The sequence below is a fragment of the Fopius arisanus genome, unplaced genomic scaffold, assembly GCF_000806365.1.
Source record: "Fopius arisanus strain USDA-PBARC FA_bdor unplaced genomic scaffold, ASM80636v1 scaffold00207, whole genome shotgun sequence".
Lineage (NCBI taxonomy): Eukaryota > Metazoa > Arthropoda > Insecta > Hymenoptera > Braconidae > Fopius > Fopius arisanus.
The window spans coordinates 100,185-120,197 of NW_011887946.1; the positions used below are offsets into that span (position 1 = coordinate 100,185).

Here is a 20,013-nt window from a genome sequence, read left to right on the forward strand (position 1 = left end):
AGTTTTTTCTCTATTAATTAAATCAACTCCCTTAAAACAACCGCTTTTTTTAAATATTGATGATATTTCAATTAAATTAGGGTATTATTATTTGCAATTTCAAAGGATAATAATCACAGAACATTTGGAAAACGAGACAATATTATTTCAACAAACGAAAAGTTCCTGGAAAATTTAGAAAAAAATTGGTTAACGTTGTGAATTTTTTTTCGCAAGCTTGCGGAGGACACCTGATGGCTGGGGACACTCCGAAGCACATTTACTCTCATGCTAGATACGGTAGCCATAACTACGACCATCGAACGGACTGCGATTGGACCATTGAAGCTCCTCTCGGTAAAAATGTCCACTTGACGTTCCTCTCCTTCCAACTCGAGTATGAGGAGGATTGTACTTATGATTTCGTCGAAGTTTACTCGGGTCTCGATGCCTCCAGTCCGAGCTATGGAAAATTCTGTGATTCAGTAAGGACTTTTGATATCTAGTAATTGACCCGAGAAAGATCTACAGACTTTTATCATTATTTATATTTTAATGTTACAGGAATAAATATCAATTATCACAACATTATTACGTCAAAATTTTATGCATTATAATATCATTGGCTATTATACTACATCTGAATTTACATTTTATTATAATCGCTGTATATTTAACAATTCATCATATTTCACGACTCGTTTCTCACACTATATATATATATATATATAGATAATAATAGCCAATAATTATATTGTACATAATATTCACAAATATTGTGAGATATTTCTATTTGGTTCCTCAGTTAATCGATGGGAATAAAAATGAATATTTCTTTTTACCCAGAATATCACAGACATCGTGTCAATGAATGAAGCTCTGCTGATTCGCTTCCGAACAGACGATACAGTGTCGAACAAGGGTTTTTCAGCAGCATTCGTAGCTGTTGATCGTCAAGACAGTGAAGAGAACCTCGGTGGGATTGACGAAGAGGAGAATCTCTGATCGTTGAATGGGCTCGGGAATTTCCTCGAGCCCCAGGAGAGAACAACACCTCCCCAGCGGCAGTTCGAACCACCCCCGAATCGTCGGCCTATTTTTCCCAGTTACCCAATTGTCAAAAAGCCGCACAGGCTCGATTTACCTGGGAGATCTAGACGGGGAAGGTACAATGGTGCATCAGCCACTATGATTGGCGATAATCATCGGCCTCGTTACAAGCGAAAACGAAATCGCTCGTATCTCAAATAATGACTATTTCAATCGGATTCTCGTCGTGATTGCAAGATAATAATCAACAATGATCGTGCCATGTAATTTAAGTAGACGTATATTAGTGGAGACATTTTAGAAGTTGTCGTGATTTATTAATGGTGATGATTAACATGAGACTAAAGTGAAGAAAGAATTTTAATCACTGCCTCAAGCGTGTCGGTCTCTCTAAATTCTGTTCCAATGACAATTAAAACCCATTTTCTCTGATTTACAAGAATTTTTATGGAAATGGAAATTCACGAAATACTCGAGGATACCACGAAATATTAATCAATTGCACTTGTCACTAGATCAGTAACAAAGGGATGAAATAAGATAAGTTCACTTTAAAATTTTTCGTAATTATCACCTTTAGGAAAAAAAAATCTCAAAAGATTTTTCGTTAGAAATTGGATGAAACTGGATGAAATTGGATGAACAAAAAAGTTTTTTAATGTCTTCACCAAAAATCGATGTGTCTCAAGATTAATTGATAATTTTTTAAAATAATATTTAAATAATAATTTCCACTCATCTTAGTTTATAGAATTCCTCATTAAGTTTACTATATTCTACTTCACTTACAACATTAATAGATAGAAGTGCAGAGAATAAGTTCAAGAAATTTCTGGAAATCGCTCTGAAAATATCTTCAAATCATGGACCTAATCTCGTGTCCTCCACTGATAGATGCAATCAATAAAATAAAATCCGTGAACTTCGTCTCAACTTAATTTCAATTTCGACAAATATAAAGTGTTTCGTAGTACGTAATTGTAAATAGATAGATAAAAGAAATGTAGATTACTAGATATCTGTCATCGTGATGTTTTATAATGTTCGACGTTCGTAATAAGATTAACGATAAAAATAAAAGTTTGGAATTACTTCAAATACTTACGTAGATTTAATTGGCGCATGTCTGTAGAGTAGATGCCACTTGGGGCTATTTCAGGATAATAAAATCACGAAACAAATGTATACAAATTAAATGTTAATTAAACATCGGTCTTGTTGAGACCCCTCGTTGTCTCTAGTAACTATTTTGTAGAAAAGACAATATACAAACAAATGATAAAAACTGGTTGAAATTTTCTCATTTTTATTCATTCCCAGTTGATTACACATAACTATTTTTTTATGTTAAAAAAAAATTACGCACGATCTATTATTAGTCTACGATATGAAGACGTTACTTTTACAGACTTATCACAGGGTAAACACAGTCGTAACAACGACGAATAGATCAATAATTGGATAAATACCCAAGAAAAACCATTTTCCATTGTGAAAACGAATTGATTATTAATATTTTCTCGTAATCATCCAGTTATTAATGAAAAAAGAAATAGAATATCCGGATAAAAATTCTTTTTGTAATGTTTTTCTCTTCTTGATACGATATAGATCTAAACAAAATACAACAATTCTTAGATATAAATATAATCAATATACATATGCATTGTATAATATACGCTATATCAGTGGATATAAAAAGGAATAAAAGTGCCAAGTTGTACCAGAATAGAAAGTACGTTCCCAAGGCAGTGAATCTGTACAAGTTCATTCAGACATTGATTCAATTCCCCGAGGGGAATCGAAAAATCTGGGACAAAGTCATCAGCTCAGTGATAGGACAATTAAAATCAAGCTCGAAGCCTCCTCATTTGTTTGATCGACTTTATGTACAATGTTTTTTTTTATTTCAAAGGAAAATTCATTCAGAGGAATCGGGCCAACTCAATCCCCTGCCTTTTAATGCTTCTATATACAATAAAAGATTTTTTATGAAAAGAACTTTTATGCAGATAAAAGGTAAAGTATAAAAGTCTTCATTAGAATGGAAATTGCACAGGATTTTGTAGAGAAAAAAGGAGATGGAGATCAATGACGATGAACGATCGACGTAATCATTTTTTTGTTCTCATTTTTCTGTTTGAAATTCTTTCCTCGAATTATTTTTAGAGTCTCATTATTCTATTCGAATGATATTTCTTTCCCTTCGAAATTCATAAAAGCTATTACACTCTTGTTTATTCGATGGGAAAAATGGAGAGATGAGTTTCAGATAGATTTTGAGATTCTTCAACGCACACCTTCGTTCTTCAAAAAATTACCCTGTGAAATGATTTCACATACATTAATTACATGCACTATTTTTTCCTGACGTCTATGAAATTTTATACATAGAAAGTCATTTAATAATTTCTCTTCAAAGATCCATGATATTCCGAAAAACTACAACGAAAAAAATAACACCATCATTTTTTAACTCATCCGCAACTCCCAATGATTCCTCTTGGAAACTCGCTGACTCCAGATAAATATTCCCCTGAATTTCGGTCACATGAAATAATAAAACTCGAGAACGTGAGAGACTGAAATCATGAATAACCCAAGCAATTTCAGAAATAAGTAAGTATAATCGATGAAAGTGAAACCCAAAATTTCTAATTATAAATATCAAAAGAAATAACTCGACTCCTCAGAACTCTCAAAAATCATTCAAGAATTCTCTGAAAATGATTTGATTCTGGGAATTTCTGATTGAGTATGGAGCAGCCTGTGGACAATGTTCAAAATTCCTTAAAACTTACAAAGTCTCAAAAGGACACCCCACGATCCTCAGCACGCCCCAGGTTGATCACTATCATTGCGACTAGCTTTGCTTGTTCCACTGCCATCCCTACTAGGTCCAAATCCATTGGCCATCCTCTGGTAATGCGGTTTCCACGCACTCATCGGTCTCGTGTAATCCAGATGATCGTACTCCATCTCCCCATTATTCTGCTTAATCTCATCGTAAAGATGTTCAGCAGCTTTCTTGCAGTCCATCTCATCAATGCTGTGGTAAACATTGACATTGGGATTTCCCAGATCAGCATCCTTGTTCTTCAACGACGCCGAGTGATCATACTGAATGCCATAAGCACCCTTGCAGCTCTCCTCATCATCGTCTCCACAGAATCCCAGCTTAGCCCTCTCACTGTTGACATTTTTCATCCCAAGATTATTTCGAATTAGCCCATTGTTCAGGAGAGTTGCTGTCCCATCGTCAGACTTGGGCGCTCCTTGATAAGAGTAAACAGGATTGTCGAAGTGATTGCGATCTGGGGGAGTTACTGGTTCAGCTATGTACTGCACTTGAGCAATTTCCATCTTGAGATTTGCCACTCGACGTCTGTGGTACATCCAAGCTGCCAGGGTTATCGCAATCACCAGAATTGCTGCGCATATTCCTGAGATGACACTCCCATATCCGGACTCGGGTTTTTCCTGGACATTTCTGGAGAAGATCTCGTCATCGCAGTTGGGCCCCGTGTAACCGTGTTTGCATGAACAGCCCTGGGCGGGATGACAAATGAAGTTGTCGTTCTTACATTCACAGGGCTCCATGCAGTGGTCACCATAATAACCCTCTGGGCAGACTGAAAGAATTCAATGAAACCTATACGTCAGTCTTGCATCATTTTTAAATATTACTGAAAGAGTCATAAAGCTTTACATAACTGTAAGTAAAAATGTATGATTTTATAATTTTATAATTCTGTAATTTTCAAATTCAAGTTCACAGGTTTAGAACGTTATAACTGAGTCACGCTATCTAAATTGTATCAGGGGCAACGAGGAAGAGAACAAAATGTTGAATAAAAATAATAATTGGATACAGTAGGGGCTGTAGGGGAAGCGAATTCGGAGAATCCGACTATATGCAACAACCCTCACCACACGGTCACTGTGACTTTAAACTGAATTTTTTCATAGCGAATTCGAATGCGAAATGAATTTATTTTTCATGGAATTCAATTCATCACTGGACGAACCAATGGATTGTTTCGGGAACTGAAAAATCCGCGAAAAAATAAATTACTTTCTGTACACCTAGCACCAGTGAATCCAGGTAGACATCTGCAAACACCATCGTTAGCTCTGCACTTTCCTCCATTCTGACATTTACAGTGTTGGGTACAGTTGGTACCGAAGGTGCCTTGGGGACAAGGAGTCTGGCAACGTTCACCTTTCCAACCTGGTCGACACTGACAGATTCCTGTATGAGAAATAGAATTAACAATTTAATAATTGCCATCAGGGATTTTTCTAGATGACACATGAGTAGGTACTGCTCAAAGAGACGATTTCCCGAAATATCCGATAAAACCTAGATTATACAGATGCGATTGGAGGACGGAAGTGAATAATTCTTTCATTTACCTGTGACATGATGGCACTCTCCGTCGTTCTTACAATCGCATCGATTAGCGCAATTCAACCCATATCTATCTGGAGGACAGGGATGCTCGCAGGTGAGCCCCAAATACCCAGGCCTGCAGACGTACTCTCCAGTGACATGATCACAAGTCATATTTCCTGATTGAATCCACAAAAAAATTTCATTCTAATGACCAATTCAATTCAATTCCCACAAAATGCTTGAAGGCGAAAAAGCAGCAGAGGAAGACAGAGTGATACGTAAATCAATAAAAATGACGAAGAAATCATCGAAATTTGTATTCCCAATGAACAATGAGCGGTGATTCTCCTTCCTGAAAATTCACTTACCACAACTTGGTGATGACTGTTGCATTGATTAGTATTTGATGAATAGTTCAGTGTTAAAAGTTCTACAAAATAGAGAAAAGAGCATTCCACGCAAAAGCAAAACAATTACCTCTCCAATGGGATTGTCCTAGTAGCGAGAGGAAACTAAACTAATTAATTCAATGGGAAGGAGATAAAAATAAATTCAGTAGCGAAGCCTGTTATCAATAAAAATCTAGAAAGCCACGGGAGATAGGAAAATTGGAAAATTTTTTGTAGAGCTAATTGGGCCGTATAAAAAAGGGTCTGTGAAAAATTTGATATCTCTTTTAATTTTGGAGATATTTACTGTGAAACTTGGCTATTGAATTTTCTTATCATTTGTTTGGTGATTTCTCTACTAGTTTTCCGGTATTAACTGTTATCTTACCGTGCATTTTCTCGGGACATTTCTCTTTACATCTAACACCGTACCAGCCGTGTTTACACGGCTGAGAACAATCAGCACCCTCCCAACCCCTGGCGCAAACGCAGCTTCCTGTCTGAGGATCGCAGGAGCTATTGTTCATGCAGTTGCACGTGGAGGCACAGTCATCCCCATACATACCCGGAGGACATCTCGTCTCGCATCTTATTCCTGTTTATTACCATTTTTTATTGAATTTCAAATAATTATTTGTTTTTAACAAACTCTTCATGATTGAATGGTTAATCCTCCTGTTTTTTTTTGAATTGATGATTTTATGATTTGATTTATACTATGACTGGACTCAATCGATGGTTAACGAAATAGGAGAATGAAATTGAGGATTTTCTGGATAAAATAGACAAACCTCGCCACTCAGGCTTGCAGTAACATCGACCTGTGGCTGAGTCACACTCGACAGTGTTCTCATCCTCGCAATCACAGAATTGGGTGCACTCGTGGCCAAATAATCCTTTTGCACACTTCTCCTGGCAGTGCTCACCGTGGTATCCGGCTGCACACGTGCATGTGCCTGATTTCAAACGTTTACATTGAGCATAAAAGTTGGGTGAAAAGTTGGGTGCTTGTGCAACGAGCTCTACTTCATACAAACTCAATAATATTCAACTTGACAGGAGTAAATTTAATGTAGAAGGGAGAGTAACCCAACACCAGAGGAGAAATTATTTGGAGAGTAAGTCATATTACAACTTTGTGATCATTTATTTCTGCTGCTTTAGGAAAGGAAAGTCTTACCGTTCTGGGGATTACAGGCGGCATTGTTAAGACACTGGCATTTGTCCTGGCAGTTTATTCCAAATGAACCGTCGGCACAGGGACGATCACACAGCACACCATCCCATCCTGATAAAAGTCGAACAAACACGTAAAAAAAGGACTTACCTTACCTTTACCTTTTTCGCGATTTTCTCGATCGTTTCAGTAAAAATTTTTTCTTCAAATATTAACATTCGTCAAATAATTAATCAATATCTCTCTGTCACTTTTCACCTTCAAGAATATTCCTCATCAAATAATTCAATTAGTGAAATAAGTTTCATTTGCACTGATTTCTGAAATCAAATGACTAGTTCCTTAATTTTTCATCCTGACCAATGTTTTTAATCGATTGATCAGTCACGAAACCTTCAGATAATTTCTATTTACCCTGATGTCTAAAATCAACACCAGATTATCAGTTCCCAGTATTATATCTAATTGCAAATACCTGCAGTGCAGTTACACCGTCCATTTTCAGGTGAACACGTTGCTCCATTTTTGCAAGAGCACTTTTGAGCGCAGTCCTCTCCAAATGTATTATTCGTACATATCTCGCTACAATCTTCACCCTTGAACCCAGCAGCACATATACATGTGCCATTTACTGGATTACACTGAGCATTGTTTTTGCAGTTGCAACGATTTTCACAGCCATCACCATAATAATAGAAAGAACAAGGGCGAGCGCAAGTAGCACCATCCCAGCCAACTTTGCAGACACATTGGCCAGTCCACGGATGGCAGAGTTCAGTGTTCTCTTTCTCACATTCGCATGCCTTGGTGCAATTGGGACCATAAGCCTCGTCCCTGCAAGCCCTCTTCTCACATTTCACCCCCGTCCACCCAGGACCACAAAGACAAGCCCCATCTGTGGGCCTGCAGCTCCCATCATTCTTGCAAGTGCAATTTTTCTCGCAATTATTCCCAAACTTTCCCTTGGGACAGCTGTAGAAGCACTGATCACCATAGAATCCTGGTTTGCATATGCACGTGCCATTTACATGATGGCATGCTGCTCCGTTGTAACACGTGCATTCCTCGGTGCAATTGTTACCCCAGAAACTGTCTGGACATCTGTTGGCACATACTTCTCCAATCCATCCAGGAGTACAGAAGCACTCTCCAGTGGTAGGTGCACAAAATCCTCCATTCTGGCACCTGCACTCAGTCTTGCACTCATCACCGTGCTTGCCCTTAGGGCATAGGTCGTCACAGAGTGGTCCGGTGTACCCAGGGGCACAATGACACTCTCCAGAGATGTGATGACAGCTTCCACCATTTCTACATCTGCACTCCTCTCCGCAATCCTGTCCATAACGATCTGGTGAGCACTTCCGGTCGCAACTAATCCCAGTCCATCCTTTGCTGCACCTACACTTTCCATCGAATGGATCACATGATGCTCCATTCATACAAGTGCAATCCTCACTGCAATCACGACCCCATTTACCAAGAGGACACTTAATATCACACGCAGGACCACCGTATCCTTTTTCGCATTTGCACTCGTCTGGGGCAATGCACAAGCCGTGTTTACAATCTTGGGAGCAAATTGGAAGGCATTTGTCGCCTAATTGCGTCTCACCGTATCCTTTGCAGCATTCATCCACTGGTCTTTGTTTCGTCAGAACCTGGGAGAACATGAAACAATATTTATCCCCTATGACAATTCACCAAACTAATGGTTCACATATTTTAGCCGCATCAATATCAATTGAATTTTATAACGGAGCGTGAGATAAAATGAACCCTTTTTTTCGTAAAAAAATGGTTTTTTCCTTACTATTATGATATTATTTGAAACTATTGCCCATATGGTCCCACCCTCCCCTATCTAGTATGTCAAATATGAGTGATAACATAACAAAAACAAACAAATAAAACAACACCATCGATTCCAAAAAGAAAAGCTATATCTTTTCGATGATAAGGACCAAAGGACTAGCACAACGAAGACCATTCCAACGGAACAATACGAATTTTTAACTAATACACGCGAAATTGTGTTAGACAAATCGAAAATCAGGCCAAATGAAATAATGAAATTATGATACCATTTATTTCATACTTTTTTAAAGAAAATTTCCTTAATTTTTATTTGCTCGAAATGAATAATCTGATCTGAACAAACCTGTGTTCTATAAACGGTCTTGAATCCCATACGATAAGTGGAGCACCTCGGTGGAAAGCTGAAACACCAGGCGTTCTCTCTTATTTTGTACGGTTTTTGTTCGGAAACGTTGACAGTGACAGTATAAGTTTCCTGTCTCGTGCAGACATTGGGTCCCTCCAGACCGGCTGAAGCGACGAGGGCGATGGCCAACGCCGTCGTAATAATCACCAGGGGTAATCTCGAAGTCATCATGGATTATTTTGACTCCTTGTAAGCTCCAGGCTCTTTATCGTTTTTAGTGCTCGTTTGTGGGGCCCTTGGAGATAATGTCTCCACACGATTCACATCCTCCAGACAGCAGCGCTATTCGAGCAGATGAGGAGATCCAATGGTGATCCATCAGTGGGTTTTTAACATCTCATTGAATCTATAATTAATAAAAATTGAATATGAATGAAATAACGAGCTATTCAAATGATTTCACTCCAAATAAAAATCAATTCATCAAGAGGTTCTTATAATCAAGTAGTTCGTTAAAATAATCTACTGACGTATACATGAGCTCGGGATACATTAAAAATTCAGGATGAAAGGAATCTTTATCACAACTCAACGCATCAGTGGTCTTGAATTACAGCAAACTCTTGCACCCGAGATTCTCATGTTACCTCTACGTTCAAACCTAAGCGATAACTATCATTTTCATTTACAACATTACCCTCCAGTCCTCCTCCCAACTGAATGCCTCAATATTTTGCGTTCAGAGGTAAAATTACCCTCGTCGCTGTGAGGGAATTAACGAAAAATTATTGTTTCGGAGAATTTAGTGGCATTTATCGGGGGTATTATTACACAGGTTGAATCATTTGCTGCTCGATTGCCACTTGAGTCCACAGTGAATCATTACATTAATGGAGGGAGGATATTAATGAGATTATTTATTGACAACGAGGTGAAATCATCGTTGCCTTTTCCTTTTAAAAAACATGGAAACCAAGGTGAGAAGTACAATGTTCTAAGTTTAATTGAAAATGAGAATTCAAAGGTGAAGTAATTTCTCCGATATATTTTTTTGATCGAATAAATTATTCATTGTTGTGATAATTCCCAATATTTCAGAAAATATTAAAGTACATTTTTTCCATCGGGATCCAATTTGTCGGGTGACAATGACATAATTTAATATTAACCTTTAACAAATTAATAAATTATTCAGGTAAATAAAAATTATATGCGACATTTGCTTTGAATTTTCAGGATGGAGCAAACTTGATTGGCATAAAGAGAAGTTTTTCAAATAATAAATAAATTAATAAATTAATAAATTATTATAGAGTAAATTTGATTGGTCTAAACGGATTTTTTTTTCGTCTGAACGTGTCTGAGAGTTTGAAAAATGAAGAAAGGTTTTTTCCCTTCTGCTCTGCTGACTGTAGGGCCTGAAAGGTCTGCTGCTGTTATTATTATTATTATTATTTTAGTTTCCCTTCTGGAAGGGGAAGGGCTGAACTTCAAAGTGCAGTCGAACATATGTCATTTCCGGATGAACTCCTATGTCGAATGTACCCTGCTGTACAGAGGGTGTTGAAATTAAAATGAAAGAGTCGACGACAGAGTGGAAACACACCCTTTCGAGTGCCCTTGCAAAATCGTCACGTTTTCACTTGACAGTGAGGGGAGACAGACTCATTATAGACGAATTTTCCAGTGCGAATGTGTTGGGTTAGATGAGAAAATATTCAAAGAAAACAATAATATATTTTCCTTCAATTCATTTTTAATATTTATGCACGCAGAAGGTATATCTTTCCCTTACGAAATCGCCTCAACAAAAAATTGGAACTAAAGAGAATTTTCATACTCAGGACCCATCTAGCAAGTGACTCTTATTTCGGATTCTCTCACTGTTTTTTACATTGGATTGTCCCTTACTCCTTGTTTTAGAAATACTTTTCTGTATGCATCCACACTTCTGAGAAAAGCCATAAATTAATTCCTCAACGTCTGCAATATAAACCAAACTTAGAGGGAGCAATGAATTAATTTTTGGATTGGTTTAAATATCCTAGCAGAATGCCCAGAGGACTTGAGACAAAAAAATTAGGGAGGATTTTGAATATATTTTATTATACTCCGAAAAAAATCTCCAGCCTATTTCGAGCATGAAATCGGCTGATTCCATTTAAAAGCAAATAAAAGTGTCGAGCCGGTTTTCTATTAAAATCGAGTTGAAGCTTCGGAGTAAATCATGTAATTTTTTTTGTCTTTTTCTTGGCTGTGAAATTTTTATAATCGCCAAAAACGTGGGATTGTAGAGAGATGGAGTGAATTGGATTACGAAAATAATTTTTTTTCTCCCACAGAATGAGAAGAAAACCCGTCAAACGAGTCGAAAGATCGAACCCATGAGTTCAAAAACTCGTTTCCCCATTGGTTCACATGGAAATACTTGTGTCCTCCTCTTACAATACATCGAAAACGACCTCTGCCTTCATATCACAGTGGGGAAGGGCTAATTCATTTATTTAGACATGAATTACATGCCCGCATACATACTCTCACAGGATGTTAAACGAGAGCATATTGAACTTCATAGCTGCAATAAGTTTCGAAAAAATCAACAGATAATATTCTCATTAAAATAATAACATTCTTAAACAAAATTACAATAATAATAATTCCTCACAATTTTACAGAGCAATGGTCAAATGCATGAACTTCTGCAAATGCGATCCAAAAATGATTCAATAATTTCCACAAACCAGAAAAAAAAACTGTTTTTCCACGAAAAGTCTTTCAATTAATTCCAACAAACGGTAAAACCTTGTTAATAGGCAAATTCGCTCCGAACGAGAGTTAAAGGGAAAATTATTTTCGTTTGGTTCTCGAAATCCGGATGTTCCGAAATCAGATCGGTGTTATCTAATCGCCGTTATCTAAATCACATTTTCAAACTGATATGCAGTTCATATCCCAGAAAACTCAGGAAACAAAAGTACCAGGAGAAAATGATGAGTAATTCCCCTCCAATAGTATCCAATTAAAAACTAGAACAAATAGTTCTCGAACAGTTAATTAATTGATAATACAGTACCGAGAAGGGGATTGAAACGAGCCACATTGTGCCAGGTACGGTGAATTATCATTACATGTCTCACTCCCACTGACTCTCATGCCGTGACAGATAATTCCAAGTTTGCATCCTTCGAGATCAGCAATTTTTTTTTATCATTCGTCATCCCGTGTCTCAGTGATTGAAAAATAATGATAGCGTCGAAGGTCTTAAGGTCTTAAGGTCGTGAAATCCAATCGATGAAAAACCCATTAGTACTGGCAATGATGAACCTAGATATTGGAGGACAGTTATGTAATCTCTAGGTTAGTACTTCTCAGAATCCGGTGAAAGCGTATTTTAGCTTGTTCAGATAACATTTGTGATAATCATGATATGAACCCGAGAAAAAAAAATTCAATTTATCTTCAATTCTGACGTTGGAGTAAATATTTGGAGTGAGAATCTTCAAAGTTATTCAAGGAAAGTCGCAGTACAATTGCAAATGCTAATTGCCTCGAGGATGGGAGAGGCCCTGTTGAAAAATTTTTATTTGTTTTAATTTTCTTTTGTTTCCAGGTAGTAGTGGAATGCACTGACGACACAAAAATTGAAACAAAGAGGTAAAAACTCATAATAATAACCTTGGCATGAGCATTGGCGAGGAATAGCTCATGCAGAGATGTATGCCGCAATGCTGAGCCATCGATCCCACAACTATTTTTGTGCATTCCAATCTCTCATCATGAAACCGTAACACGAGAGTACATGTACAGACGAGGGTGAAGTTGTTTTCAACGTGAAGTACTTGTGGATGTGCATGTACGTTGAAATGTAAAATGAAACCATAAAGCGTTGCCAAGTCAATGCTTCTGGGCAACTGTAAACCAGTGTATGAAAATAATAAACAAATTATAGTCTTTACAGTTAAAAAAAAATTACCATTCCTGCATGGTTGAACAGCATTTATTTTAATATAGTCAAATATTCCTCAATAAGTAGATGAATTATTGTGCACATGTTCATGTAAATTATAATTGAAGAAAGAGAAAATTTGTTGTTCTTGGAAGAGAGTTGGAGGAGAGGAGTAATTTATCAATTTAAATCGGCTTCTATAAAGCGAGTAATCTTAATCCGTTACCCAAGAACTTTCAGAAATTTGACATATAAATTTGACAGAATAGATTGTTCATGTTTATTTGGAATAAAAATGTGCCGAGCTTTAAAGGACTCGTTAATTTAATTTTTCTGCGACACATAATAAATATTTTCTCTCTTTATTCTGTCTCATTTTGTTGCAAGAAATATTTCAATTAGACTCCACCAGTAAATATCCAAACTTGAATGTTCATCTTTTTTTACATTTTGGAAAGGAGACATATTTAATTGGAATGGAAATTAAAGGGTTTTGCTCAGTATTTATTCAATCCTCATTTTTATCCACGAGACAAAGAACTCTTATTACATTACCCTGTCCTTTCGTGTCACAATTCCCGGAAATCAGCAGTCTGACGAATCAGTTTACAATTGAAATGAGAAAGAGAGAGTCATATCGGTTCACGTGCGGAAGTGCAATTCTGCGTAAAAGTACTACAAGTACATTTAAAATGATCAGCTGTTTTAATACACTGAAGTAGTGTAATTAACGAACTCCCGGATGACATTGTGGTTTCGTTCAGAATTTCCAGGTAAAATCAAGTCACTTGAGTGATAGTCTAACTGAAATAAACGCGGGGTTAAAACGCTTCAAGATTTATTCATCAGTTACTCAACAGTATTTCATTTATTGCAATGAAATTCAGTTCAACGAGTAATAACTATTTCTTCGGGATTTCCAGAGGAGTTGATTACAATGCTTGGAATTTTTTTGCAAAGAGGCAGAGAGAACAATTTGCACTGATGATAACAGCTCCAGCGATAGACTGTGTGGAGGTTTTCTTCAGAAAAACCCCCCAGGATATGAAAATATTCATCATTTTTTCTTTAAAAACATTCCCAACAATTGTAAGTGAAAATCAGGATTCATTTTAAGTCGCATCCAGACATTTTGCAACTGCACTTTTCATCTCAACTTGCAATACTAGTCAAAATTGTTTTATAATATTCAATAAATATAAAAATTCAGAATGTATTCATAATTAATTCATGAGAATTGAAACACTAAAGGGTAATGACTTCTCAATAATTAAATATAATCACCGAGATATTTGAAAGGAGATAAATTTTAGCGAAAATGCATTTTTTTTTATTTCAAACTTTCCTCCCTTGATAATAAATTAATGGAATTACTCAAGTATCAATACACGAAGTGAATTAATCGATCAATTCTCATTATCTCCGGACTTGTACTCATTACACAATTAGTGAATGATCGTATTAACAAATTGTCCAGTGTCTTATCACTTCACATTGCGGTCATTATAATTCCTGTTGAATTTCCTCTATCATTTGAAACTTCGTGGTAAGATGGACTCTTGTCCCTCCCACCCACTCCCACTCATCAACCTTCGTCGTTCATCGTTGTTATCATTATCTGACGCGAACAGACACTGTTAGAACCTTTTTTTCAGTCTCAATAAGGATTGCAACTGAATACTCAATATTCATTTGATTCAGGGGTCAAAGAGTTAAGATTACGTCACGGTATCCCTCTATCTTGAAAATTGAAAAAAAAAATCGGGATTTATGTTAATTTTTAGTCTTACCCCAATACCCATCTTAGTTGGCCAAAATAAATTTGAAAAAGTTGACCTCGATTTCGTTTAAAAGTCATTTAAAAGTCGAAAAAAATACCTCAACGAGAGCCCTTGACCTAGCGCAAATAGAATACGCAGTTCCTCACGTACATGAAGTACGGTAAACCAAACAAATAATAACAGTATACTGTGATGACGAAAACAAAACTTTGGGGAATTCCGCTCGGGTAATTGTTGATAGAATTTCATATTTAAAAAATCAAACGATAATTAATGAGTTATTAATAGTTGGTAATTTTACAAGTTTTTTTTTACAAATTCCTGAGAAATTATTGGTAAAATTGATGGGAAAAAATAGATTGTTTTTGGAGTTTTGTTATTATTTCATATATCACGTGAAGTTTCACGGTGGAAAAATTTTCCTACAATTCCAGTAAACTTCTGTGAAAATTCTAAAACCTTCACCAGAAATTGAGAAAAATAGAGGCACGGCTCTGAAAGTTGGTGAGTTATTGAATAATGAGAAAACCAAGAAACCGTATATTTTTCACATTAATCTGACCCACGGTTTTCCAGAACTCATAAAAAACCAGAACAATGAGAAGTTATTGAAAACAACTTCTTGAGTAGAAGAAATCTCGCCACGCGATTCCTGTCGTTTATTTCACGTCTCATCTGTCTAATCTACACTGAATTGAATTCGCTGAGGAAAATTGCTGATACCAAGAGAAAACTCGTGCTTCTCACAATTTGCACGTCTTTTTTATTGGAGAAATGAAATGAAATGATGATACAGGGGCAACTCCTGCCGTTATGATCCGGAACGAATGAATAAATGATTGGAAACCGACGATTTGAATTTGCTTCGAAAAACCATAATAAACCACAAGCAATGAGTAATTCTTGTGGAAGTCAAGTGTGCAGATGAAAAACGACCGGAGAGTGAATCACTTCCGCTTTGTAAACATGTGGGTCTCAATGTGTTACAAATTATCGTGACTCTTGCATCCGAGATTTATCGATAAAAAATTTGGGAAAAAAAGTTAGAGGATGATAAACGAAAATAAGTCATCACTGAGTACTTAAACTGGACTATTTTTTGCAATTGCCATAATTGTGTCATGGAGTAAGAACACGTGACAGAATTGCTTGCAGCTGGAATTCCATTTCAATTCACAGACCATCTCCATACTAAATATTTTTAGGGTAAATCGTAAGATCTTTTTATACAAATCTTAAAATACTTCTCATATTTATTGATAACGAATTTATGGAAAAATTCGAATTATTGATAAATATTACCAAATAGAAAAATTTCCAGATAATGACTAAATATAGACTTTTCAAATCATTTATTTCTTCTGAATTTTCGTCGATTAATTTATGACGCCACGTTTTTTCGACATTCATTGATTTGATTGATTTCAATGAATTGAAATGCGAAATTTAAACGACTCGCACTTTTATTCTTTCCACATCGATGCGGTTTTTTTCTGAATATATCTGAATGGATATTTCCATGACGATGACGCACTCCCAGAGAGAGAGGAATCCACGTCGATATTTACTGTTTTACAGTGTTGAATAATTTTCATGTTTTTTTTCCTTTCTTTCTTCTTTACTTCACTTGCTCCGCGGTATGAAGTGAATGCACGCTGTGGCTCACCGAGCTTGAAATTTCTCGTTAGTACTAGAAGGTTGTGGAATTCCAAAATTCTAATAACACATTAGCTACCACTCGTCCGCAGGAAATATTCAATTGATTGTAGTCTTCTGAAAATTTTCGTTTTTATCATTTCAATCCGCATTATTAAGCTTCAGGCGAGCTATTAAGCGGTTGTACCGACGATATCTCAATTAATGACATTTTATCACTTAGTTCTTTAATAAATAACTTTGAAAAACCAATGGGAAACATGAGCATTTAGAGAAAGCCTGCTGCTTACTTTATTTTATTAAAATCTATGCAATTATTTAGAGAAAGCCTGCTGCTTGCTTTATTTCATTAACATGTATGCAATTGCAGAGTGAAACTAATTGATTGATTTATTTATTTATTGATTTATTCTGGCAATATTCTGCCACATAATTTGGTGTGAAAATTCATAAAGCCAATGGAATTGGTTTTTTTATCATCGATATCGGTGTTACCCAGTCGTTCACGTGGAATATTTGATTTATCGTAGATAAGTCGATATGGAATATCTGTTGAACGTCTATTCTTCGTATAATTGCCCCAAAACATTCAATGACGTAATTGAATATGGGAGGAGAAACTTCGTGTACTTCGCTTGTTGTAATGACGAAGGTTTTAAACGGATCGTTCACATCCACTTGATAACTTCCTGCATTGTGCCTCTCCAATGAATTAATTTAGAACGAGGGAATAAAATGTTGAAACTCCTCAATTTTTTTGTCATCGAATAAAGGATCGATGAGCTATCAATCATGACGACAGAAGCTCATTTTTCACATTTTTTGTGAATATCGAATTTCGATTACGTTATTCATTTAATCTGAAGACGTTTTGTTTTCAATTATTTTTTTAAATACCTCACATTTAAATGAACGCAATTTTCGCTGGTGGTACGAGCATTTAATAATTTAACTGAGCAGTCAATAAAAAATAAAGATTAAATATCACAATGACATAAGTTTTCCGGATTTATCATTTTTCCAGAATAATTGAATTATATAATCGACGAAGTGATTAATAATATGTAATATATTGATTGAATATTTGATTTACCATTTACTCCAGGACGCGAAATTCATTTATACAAAAAAGTTGATAGAAATTTCATGGGTGGAGACGTGTGAGCATGATAATTTTCGGATATTTGAGATTTTGTAAAAAAATTTCTCTGCGTTTTGTCCCACAGTCCCATTATAACAGAGCCAAACAGGGGAGTCCTAACGGATCATGCAGGCCTACATTTCGACCCTCGTTCCACTTCCAACCGAGGAAGTCGTCATTTTCAAAATCGTCTCCACCATAAACTATTCATCAACTGTCAATGAGTCGTAATTGTTAAAAGAAATTAATCAAAAATGTAGTAGTAATTTCCTCACTGTTAGAAATTTCGTACAATTTCAAAGAACTTCCGCTGAATTTCCCCTGATATAGATTTAAACTCAATTTTAATCAAAAAAGTTCATAAAATTTCATCAACTTTCATCCCTACAAAAATACTCCGACAAGAACAAAAACTTCAATTTTCAATAGATTCAAAATTGTGAGTAAGTATTGCCTGAATTGTCGATAGTTTAAAGATTTCTCGGTCTCATATGATCCAGAAAAGTACCCGATTTTTCACTGAAGAATTCGCCAGAAATTTTTGTCATTTTTTACTCGAATTTTATTGTCGTCAAAAAGAGTAATGTTACATTTTTTACTGAAAATTTCAAGTGTCATTTTCTAAGAATGCGAATAGAAATCGGTCAAAGCCTAAAGCCCTAAGTCCCCTGATTTTTGTGGAGTAAATTTACTAGGCAAAAAATAATTGTTTTTTCTCAGTACAGTAAATGCGATTGCGCATGTAACCGCGGGATTTACAGCGCTGCATCGACCTCGTTGAAACCTGTTTCACTATTTTTCCAAGAGAACGGACAGTTTACGAATGCCTCACGCTCCGTTGATCCCGTTAAACTCCGGGGACAATTAAAAACATCAAAAGTACTCACTCCTCCGTTGATCCTGTGTTGATGGCACTCTGCTAATCCAATAATGCACTATCACTTATTCATGCACACTGACACTTTCCAGGTGGTGATATGAATGGTGTGGGCAGCGTAATTTTTATCTTCCTCTGACGAGATGAAAACTAAAAATTGTTCGAGACGCATACACCACGGGGTCTTTCACTTCACTGAGGATATACAAAACAAGCCCTGCCGCTGCGGATGAGAGAAGAGTTGTTGTAGAGGGCACCACTTCACAGAATGAACGAGGGCTTTTCACCCGCTCGGTTGATAACACCAAATTTTCAGAGGTGTCTGTAAAAAAAATTATTATTATAAAAAATATAATTTCCTATTAAAAAATTCTAGACCAGGCGCCTAAAATCGAAGTGAAATAAAAATTTCATCGAACTACAATTAATCCTATCTGAACACAGCTGATAGATGATAATAAAGTCAGAAATAATAAGCGTCAGAAAAAATATCAAAATATAAACTTGGTTCACTCCATTTGTTCTTGTCAGATTTCTGAAATGTCAACTGAGTTGGCTATATATGTCATTCTAGACATGGAATCCCCGAATGGAAAAATATTAACTTTGACTGTTATCATGTCAAGTCGTGCTCACACAAAGTAAAAATCTATACTCTTTCAGATTTACGGGTAATAATCTATCCGGCGATTTTGGAGTAATGCTGAAACGTTTAAAGATGCTCAAGTCTCGCATTGTTACTGATGTAGGTGATGTCTGTCGTTTAACCTAACAGTTTGTGAATAATATCATTAGAATCTCTATTGTTACCCTGTGAATTGATCATGCGAAGAGGTTGATTAAAAAATGGATTAGAAATAAGATGTCGGACGATCCAGTGACAGGGGACAGCACATCTGCTGAACATGCTCTCCAGATTGCCTTTCAGACGATGCAAGAAAGGTGTCAACAACTGGAGAATCGTTTGGCTGCAGTTGAAGAGGAAAATGTCAGATTAAAAGTGGAGAAAGGAACAAATTCCTCTCTTGATGTTCTCATTGTTGATGTCAGCGATGAAGAGGCCACAATTCAACGTCTACAGGTACTAAAAGTCACCTTAAAAATGTTTGTACACTTAATACCTTCTTCCAGGAAAAAGTCGAAGAATTGACGAAACAGAAGTCCCAATTGTCTCATCATATTCTGATGGTCGCTGCAGAAAATCGTCAGCTCTGGAATAGGTTGACACGTCTGACGCGAACAAATAAAACATTAGGAAGTAAATTGATTAAGATATCCGACACACTGAAACAACATCCAGCAGGTCAAGCCTTGGAGACGTCGAATTCCAGTATAAAGGATGTTCCAAATGTGGTTGAGGCATCTCAGAATCCGGGGGGGACACAGGGCGATGCCAGTCTCGAGGAAATTTCTCTCAGACTCATTAATAGTATTATGATGGAGAAGGTGGAGCTAGAGCA

The 20,013-nt window shown here is 36.3% G+C and overlaps 3 protein-coding genes across 6 annotated transcripts in view; 2 read left to right on the forward strand and 1 right to left on the reverse strand.

Moving 5' to 3' along the window:
* tok (tolkin) overlaps positions 1–3,617 on the forward strand; it is a 34,893-nt gene extending 31,276 nt beyond the window's left edge. For both annotated transcript variants that reach the window (XM_011314740.1, XM_011314742.1), the window contains 2 exons: positions 217–464; positions 826–3,617. In XM_011314740.1, the coding sequence (XP_011313042.1) occupies positions 217–464; positions 826–984 (407 nt within the window). In that variant the 3' untranslated portion in view covers positions 985–3,617. The remainder of the gene's footprint in view (positions 1–216; positions 465–825) is intronic.
* Positions 2,319–18,762, reverse strand: drpr (draper). 3 transcript variants are annotated; one of them, XM_011314738.1, is made up of 10 exons: positions 18,564–18,762; positions 9,150–9,558; positions 7,467–8,649; positions 6,995–7,102; positions 6,606–6,770; positions 6,203–6,409; positions 5,446–5,601; positions 5,105–5,281; positions 3,831–4,661; positions 2,319–3,611 (listed from the first exon to the last, which is right to left on the reverse strand). In XM_011314738.1, exons 2-9 carry the CDS (start codon positions 9,381–9,383, stop codon positions 3,859–3,861), a joined length of 3,033 nt encoding a protein of 1,010 aa, XP_011313040.1. In that variant the 5' UTR covers positions 9,384–9,558; positions 18,564–18,762; the 3' UTR covers positions 2,319–3,611; positions 3,831–3,858. The 3 variants fall into 3 exon arrangements, with proteins under 3 accessions (XP_011313040.1, XP_011313039.1, XP_011313041.1); XM_011314737.1 differs by having other exon boundaries at positions 2,319–4,661; XM_011314739.1 differs by lacking the exons at positions 6,203–6,409; positions 6,606–6,770; positions 6,995–7,102 and having other exon boundaries at positions 2,319–4,661.
* A 328-nt stretch (positions 18,763–19,090) lies between these two features.
* The window catches only part of spn-F (Protein spindle-F), a 2,165-nt gene continuing 1,242 nt past the window's right edge, over positions 19,091–20,013 (forward strand). Inside the window, exons 1-2 of the mRNA XM_011314745.1 lie at positions 19,091–19,634; positions 19,685–20,010. Of these exons, the coding sequence (XP_011313047.1) occupies positions 19,416–19,634; positions 19,685–20,010 (545 nt within the window). The 5' untranslated portion in view covers positions 19,091–19,415. The remainder of the gene's footprint in view (positions 19,635–19,684; positions 20,011–20,013) is intronic.

Coding starts and splice junctions, on each gene's coding strand:
- drpr (XM_011314738.1), bottom strand. CDS start 9,383: ATGATGACTTCGAGATTACCCCTGGTGATTATTACGACGGCGTTGGCC. Junction 6,410..6,605: donor CTGCAAGCCTGAGTGGCGAG/GTTTGTCTATTT, acceptor GGTAATAAACAG/GAATAAGATGCGAGACGAGA. Junction 5,282..5,445: donor AGAGTGCCATCATGTCACAG/GTAAATGAAAGA, acceptor TTTCTCATACAG/GAATCTGTCAGTGTCGACCA.